General features: G+C 33.7%; 1 protein-coding gene across 1 annotated transcript; it reads right to left on the bottom strand.

Annotated features, from left to right (window-relative positions):
- Positions 1-422: 422 nt before the first annotated feature.
- On the bottom strand, positions 423-1,682 carry LOC130740185 (F-box/kelch-repeat protein At3g23880-like). Its single transcript, XM_057592700.1, has 2 exons — positions 1,554-1,682; positions 423-1,076 (listed from the first exon to the last, which is right to left on the bottom strand). Exons 1-2 carry the CDS (start codon positions 1,680-1,682, stop codon positions 423-425), a joined length of 783 nt encoding a protein of 260 aa, XP_057448683.1.
- Between the last annotated feature and the right edge of the window lie 6,097 nt (positions 1,683-7,779).

Consider the following 7,779-nt stretch of genomic DNA (forward strand, 5'->3'; position numbering starts at 1 on the left):
AGTTAAAGAACCACCAATAGCTATTACCACATGCATAATTCAATATTAATTTAGAAAAACAAATTGTCAGTGAGCAGCTTAATCTTTTTTTTCTAAAGAAAAAGATTTATTGATAAAGGAACACTCATGAGAACAAATCTCTCATGAGAAAAAGAGAGCACTATAGCCGAATTATTACAGACAACACCCCCTCTAAAAAAGCCTTACTAAAGAGCATGCCTCATTAAAATCTTACTAGGAAAAACCCAATGGAAAAAACCCTAGTGAAGGAAAAAGAGTACATACTTTTAAGTATACCACTAACTAATAAGAAGTCGTCAACTCAACAATGGAAAATAAACACCTTGGCCTCATAACACAGCAGCATAAAACACCAGTACACTTGCAAACTTAAGTGCAGCAAAACACTTGATAGCTTAATCTTAACGAGGTAAAACCAAACTTTGCACATAAGTTTTGACATTCAGCCAAAGTTTGTTGTCGGGGTGTTGAACATGTTTCACGCTATTCTCTCTTAGGTTATACTTGATAGCTTTGAAACCATGTATAAGCATCAGGATGTCACCATCTTCACAAAAACATATGTTTGGTAGATAAAATGTATACTCTTCACATCGAAGATGTGCATAACTGACACTCATCAATCGAGTCCAAGACTCTCGAACTTCAAAATCTCTCATTTGCCACACAATAAAATGGGTTTCCTCATGGTCATAATAAAGACACAGACAATCCCCCAAAACTCCAAAGCCTATGCTAGTATAAGGCACGCCACCAGTATCCGGTAATGACAAAAATCTATATGTCTCCTCACGCATGTCAAATAAAACAATCGCCATTTGGATAATATCATTGCACTCATCGTCCTCACTATCCCCAATGTGTTCATATAAATTGTTGGGATCTTCTGTTAACCAATTAACACAGCCACCCACGAATTGCCCATCGCTCCACATTAGCGAAAGTGGTATACCGGGATCGCTCAAAATATTTCTCCAGTGACTATCACCCATGCAATAAACCATTGTCTCCGTTTTCACCTTTCCATGACTAGGATATTCTGAAAGCACCACCACCTTGCAATGAGGAAATATAAAATTAAACCAAAAGGATCATGTGTATGTGTGGAATAATGAAAATTATGTCGTGTTTGAATTTATATTCATGCTCATATTACATTGATTTAATTGTACGCTAAATTCTTCTCTACTTTTTATTATCAAAATACTCCGCATTCATGGTAATATCAAGTGGGGATGACTTGACCAAAATAAACATTATTTTCATATTAAAGACTAGCTTAAGTGGTAAAATTCTCCTTAATACAAAGAATAATATATGATGATACGAGTGAATGAAAACGGTTTTATGGTTTTAAATTTTTGTCAACAACTTGAAGGTTTGCTATCCTAAGTTTTTCACAATATTAAAGATTAACCACTAAAAGTAATCGCAATTTAAAATTTTGATGGTATGTATTTATCTTTTAAAAAAACTTCTATTCTCAAAGATATCAATCCCCAAAAGGATTGGATATTGAAATTTTAACTCACCTTGTAAGTGTCACGTGAATCATCATAGCCAAACCCAAACCTCCTGTCGTCGCCGATACTAAAGGCTGGTGATTTCTTGGACCTCAATTGTGTGGCCGGGTTCCAAATTCGGACCCAAAACTTGTCCATAGTGCCAAAATCAAAATCATAAAGGTTTCCCGAACCCAAACAAACCAAGCCGTTACATGATCCAACGACGAAGTACTTGGCCAACAAATTGTAACATCGGTCTTCATCGATCATGGACAATGGCTCCTCGAGCAAAAAACGCACGGAGCACGGTGTGACGACGCAGGTTCTAGTGCATTCTTCTTCTTCTTTTAAGGTGAGGAGTACATGCTTGGTTTTTGGTGATCTTCCTAGATGCAGTTTTGCAAACTCTTTGTCTGTAGTGATGAGTGATTAAACTTGGAAACAGACTTAAATTGCATGAGAGTCTTCACCGGAAGCCACGACAAGATTTCTCTCACAAGTTCCGAAGGGAGAACAATGGGACCATGTTTGACAGGTTGGGTACGCTTTTTCATTGTTGTGGGAAGAAAATTGTCTGAATCAAAGAGGCCATAAAACAACAATATATATACAACTTAGTAATCACAAATAATATATTTCTAGGAGATTTGTATCTTTTAATATACTTACTCAATTTCCTAATATGAGATTTATTTGATGAATAATTAATTAGAGAATTTATGATTCTAGTAAAAGAAATTTAAATTCATTAGAAATTATCTATACAATTAATATATCATTAATAAAATATTTAATTACAAAATACATCTGTCATTACATTTATAATCAATAATAACTTAACAATGTTGGTCAAGGGGTATGTAGGCCAGCTAGAACTTTGTAAAGATGATGATATAAATTTGAGAAATTCTTTTACTGGGAGAGAATACAATAGTTTTTCAAACGCATTTACACTAGTCAAATTCCAAATAGTATTTTCTTGGTCATGTTGTTATTTTTCGATGTACAAAAAAAAAGAACATTTACCGATGATATTGACTAACTTTTTCTTGAGTTTAAATAATCAAAGCGCATTTAATAAGATTTAATATTGTAAAATTGAATTGTAAAGTCAGTAAATGTAAAATTCCTTCAACATTAATAAAAATTAATTACTAAAAATAAATGAAATGAAATTAAATACAATCAAATAATATTATGAATCATTAAATATGAAATATTAAATAGTAATTAATAAAATTTAATTTAAATTTGAAAATTAATTATGATTGGTGTAAAGTTTTATAAATTTATTTAATAATATTTATAATATATGTGTATATATAAATACATTTAGAAAAAAATTTATATCATTAAATTATTAAATAAAAAATCATCATAATATCAATAATCACTATTAATTTGATAATAATGATTAAATAATATATATTATTAAAATCATTTAATTACCTTGTTGACTGATAATTACTTAACTTGTAATATTTTAAATACAATCAATAATATAATATTTAATATAATGTAAAAATAATTATTACATTACTAAATCTTAAAATTACTCGATTATATATAAGTTATGAACAATAAATTAAAAAGTTTGGAAATAATCAAATAATACCATGAATCAATAATTTTTAAGTTCAAATGTTACATTTTATTATATAAATATTAATGAAAATTGACTTGACCTGAGAAAATTAATTATAATTTGAGACAAAATTTATAAATTCATCATTACAATATTTATATTACTTAGAGCATCTCCAATGGGAGTATGTAATGTCAAATACATACTCCCACCAATATCTATTACCATTGGAGCATATTTTTAATTCTAACATGGCTAGTGAGAGTATGTGAGAGTAGATACTCAAATTAGTCATGAAAAGTGTGTTTGCATTTATTATTGCTTAATGTAAAAGGTCTAAATAAAACTTGCAATTAATAAAATAATTTTTTTATATAAACTTTTAAGAGTTGTTGAATTGGAGTAAAAATTAATAAAATGGTGTAGATAATGTGGCATTATTGGGAGTTGTAAAAAGTAAGACGTAAATACTTTAGTGAATTTATGGTTAAAAATGCTCTTAATGTAGTAAATTGAGTTGACAAATCATTAATTATGATTTTAAGTGAAAAAATTTAAATTCCTTCAAAAACTTATATAAGATTTAACTATCATATATAATGGGACATATAAATACGATTTAACTATCAAATTTAACATAAGCATTGATTAAATTAACTTAATATTAAAAAATTGATAATAATTTAAGATAAAATAATTAATTTATGTAATAATATTCATATTCTTAAATATATATTGTTCAATTATAAATACTACAAATAGTTTTTTTTAAAGTGATTTTAATCAATAAAAATGAAATGACTTCCCGCTTCTCTAGGGCATGGTAACCCTGACGAGCTTTTGCTCTAGAAGGGGACGGGAGGGGTAGGCAAGATAGGAGAGTGCAGAGGTAGGACGTAGATCGAAGAGAGCAGGATTCATCACAGAGGCAGGCGTGGGATCGACACATATCGTTTGCTATTTTCATTAATGGTCTAGGAGAAGATGTTTAGGTGGCAAAAATATTCTCTAAGGTAGTAAATTTAAAAGATGTTTAGGTTCAACATCGAAGGTGTAAGACCCGGAGTTAAATAATTTATTTATATATTTAATTTTCATACATTATAGCGACACGTACTATTTTATTAATTATTTGTGATTGAAATATTATTCACGCCACGATGGTGAGAAATACATTACGGAATATTTTTCTTATATCATAGAAATTATTTAAATGATAATTAATTCTAAAATATTTTATTTTATAGAGTTTCTTTGAAAATAGACATAATATTAGAGTTTTCTTATATTTTACCCCTACCGGTACTTTTTATAAGAAACTCTTTGACAAAATCACACAAACCAAGGAAACTAATTTTTTTATAAAATAAACCACTATGCTTAATTTCAATGATGTTTTTTTTTCTTTTCCCAAGAACAATCATGCTAATTACCATAAATAGTGACAATACTTATTGGGTGTTTGCAATTTCCCTCCAAATTTTTACATGGGGAATATGTAGGGATAACACCCGCGCGGGGCGGGGGCGGGGGCGGGGAGTGGCCCCCCATCCCCGTCCCCGCATCTCTCTTTTGTCCCCGTCCCCATCCCCATTCCCCACGGCGGGGTAAATTTTCACCCCATCCCTAATCCCCACCTCCCCACGGGTCCCCACGGGTGCCCACGGGTCCCCATGGGGACCATTAACACATCATTAAAAATATAATAAAACTAAAATTAAATATAAAAAATACACAAATTTCTTCCTGGACCACAAATGTATAGAAACCACGGATGAGAATAGAACATGTCAAATTCCATGAAAATGTATATTGAAGTTCAAATAACATTGATCAAAATTCATAACATTAAGTCTACAAATAAGAAAATTGACATATAAAATTCAACATTCAATCCAAAAAAATGTGAAGTCCATCATCCAAAATATCTCAAAAGTCAACGCCGAAAAAAGGTATTATTTCAACATTCAATCCAAAATATTTTTTTTGAACTCTATATAATTGGCTATGATACTTTATATGAAGGTATGAAAAACGGTAGAAAGGGGGGGGTTTGAATAACGTTTTCAGAACAAAACTTCCACCTTAAAGATTTTGACAAATCTTTCGAGAACTTAAGTGCTAAAGATAAGAGATAGAAAAGCACACAAGGATTTTATCCTGGTTCACTTGATAAATCACTCAAGCTACTCCAGTCCACCCGTTAAGGTGATTTCTTCCTTCTTAGAATGAAGGCAATCCACTAATCAGGTAAGAGTTACAACTGCACTTGAAACCTACAAGTGACTAACAATTACACTGACTTAGCTCACACTAAGATTCACTCTCTTAGTCTTCTCTAGGATCCGATCAACCTTGATCTCCTAAAGGAACTAAACAAACTGTTTATCAAAGAATTGTTTACAAGAGATTTGCTTCTAAAAAGCTAATAGTAAACACAATGAATTTCAGATGAAAGAAAGCTTAGAATATTTTGAATATGTCTTGCGCGTGTGTATTTCTTTTTCTTAGCCGCTTCTTTCAATCTTCAGCCTCTATATATACTCCAAGGATTAGGGTTGAGCGTTGCATGGGAAATGCTACCGTTGGAGGGCAGTTCTGGAAAATCCAGCTTCTGCTGTGGCTGAGAACGTTAGGTAGGTCGTCAGGAAGGTACACTTGCTTTTGTACTTGGATAGCGACTTGACCTTTTAACCTAGGAGACTTCTGATCAGGGGAATACTTCATATTGGAACTTGTGAAGTCGGTTGATCAGAGTCAGAGGGAAAGCACAGATCCTCTGACCATTGTATCTTCTGATTCTGAACTCAGAGGGAAGAACATGGCCTTCAGAGTTTCTTGCTTCTGGACTTCAGAGTTTCCACTATTCAGCTTCTGGATCTTCAGAGTTTTCTACACCATCAGAACATCTGAACCTTCAGTGTTTCTTGGTTATCAGAACTTCTGGATCTTCAGAGCTTCTAGCGACTGAGTCCACATCAGAGTTTGTATAGCTTCAGAACTTCTGAAGCTTTTCCACTGTTCATACTGAACATGGTGAATGCGAAAGCGTTGCTTGGGTTACCCTTTATACACAGTGCTTCTGATTTGTGTGAGATTGAGTTGAGGTCAGAGCCTGTAAATAGCACACTCAGAAAAACACGTTAGAGTACCACAATTGTTCATATCAAAAGGTTAACTTGTAATCATCAAAACATAGAGTTGTACTACTAGATCAAAACTTGATCTTACATTATATTTTTTATTACCTACTTGACTTTGATTACTAAAGGTATTATTAATTTTTTACATATATATACGGGGCGGGGTCCCCGCGGGGCGGGGAGGGTGATCCCCATCCCCATCCCCAAATTTGTTTCGGGGGGATTTTTGTCCCCATCCCCACCCCCACAGGGAAAAATTCCCCAGGATCGGGGCCCCAAACGGGGCAGTCCCCACGGGGATCCCCATATACAGGTGGAAATTGCCATCCCTAGGAATATGTCTCTTTTCATTGGAATTGATTATTTGACTTAATTTAATAAGAGTGTTTCTTATAAAAAATAAAGGACCAATTTTTTTTCCAAAGTGTTCACTATAAAAAGGACTGGAGGGAATATAAGTCATAGAACCCTTTGTTTTATTTCAGAAGCTCAATTCAACGATTATTGAGCTATCTAACGTTTGTCATTTTCCCTCAAATGATGATAATTATTATTATCATTTTCCATATCACTTATTCTACCTTAGACGCATAATATAACGACGTCATATTTGCTCTAATTGCTTCAAATTATTATTTAGCTTAGTTTTTACCAGTGTTTGCAGAACCGGATCGGACCGAACGGTCTAACCGGTTCGACCGGGAACAAGTGTCATGAACGGTTCGGTCTGTGCAGATAACTGGGAACGCAAGAACCGGTTGAAAACTGCTGGAACTAGTGCAAAACTGATGAAACCGGTCAAAACCGTTGGTTTTCCGGTCTAACCCGGCTTGGTAAAAATAACATCATCGTTGTGCATGTGCCCCATCTAAATCGCGCTCAGCCTATGCCTACAGCCTACATAGAAAGGAGAAGGAGATGGAAAGTGACGGTTTGGAAGAAGATCTAGAAGAAAAGTCTTTCTTCACTTTCATGTTCAATCACATAGTTTCTATCTCTATCACTGGCTATCTCATTTTGCAGGTAGTGTGGTAGCTAAGCTAAAAAAGGATTGAACATGAAAGTGTAGTAAATATTAGGGTTTAAATATATTGTGGACTGGCGGTAGGTTGGGTGATCAGTAAGAAAATAAGCCTTGGAAATTAATTAGCATCTTAAATCAGATTGACAGCTTGATGCCAGTGGTGAATTGATTGGGAATCAGACATATTTTTAGAGAAGCCAACACTTCAGCTGATATGTTAGCTAAGCGTGGTTCCAACTTTTCGAATGATTTGTACTACTTCAATAATGCTATTGATCTGTGAAGCCTTGTGGGGGGCTGTTCCCAGTAACTCTTTTTCTCTGAGTTTTCTGCACCCGTTATTTTGCTGGTTTGGTCCTCTTGTTGTTCTTGGCAGTGTCTGGCGTGGTGTACTCTTTTTCCTTCTAGGGGTTTTTCCCACTGGGTTTTTTCCTGGGAGGTTTTAATGAGGCCCCGTTGGATCTGCTCATTTTAGGGCGAACCTTGGTGCTGTATTTTTGT

Source organism: Lotus japonicus, chromosome 1 (assembly GCF_012489685.1).
Source record: "Lotus japonicus ecotype B-129 chromosome 1, LjGifu_v1.2".
Taxonomy (NCBI): Eukaryota; Viridiplantae; Streptophyta; class Magnoliopsida; order Fabales; family Fabaceae; genus Lotus; species Lotus japonicus.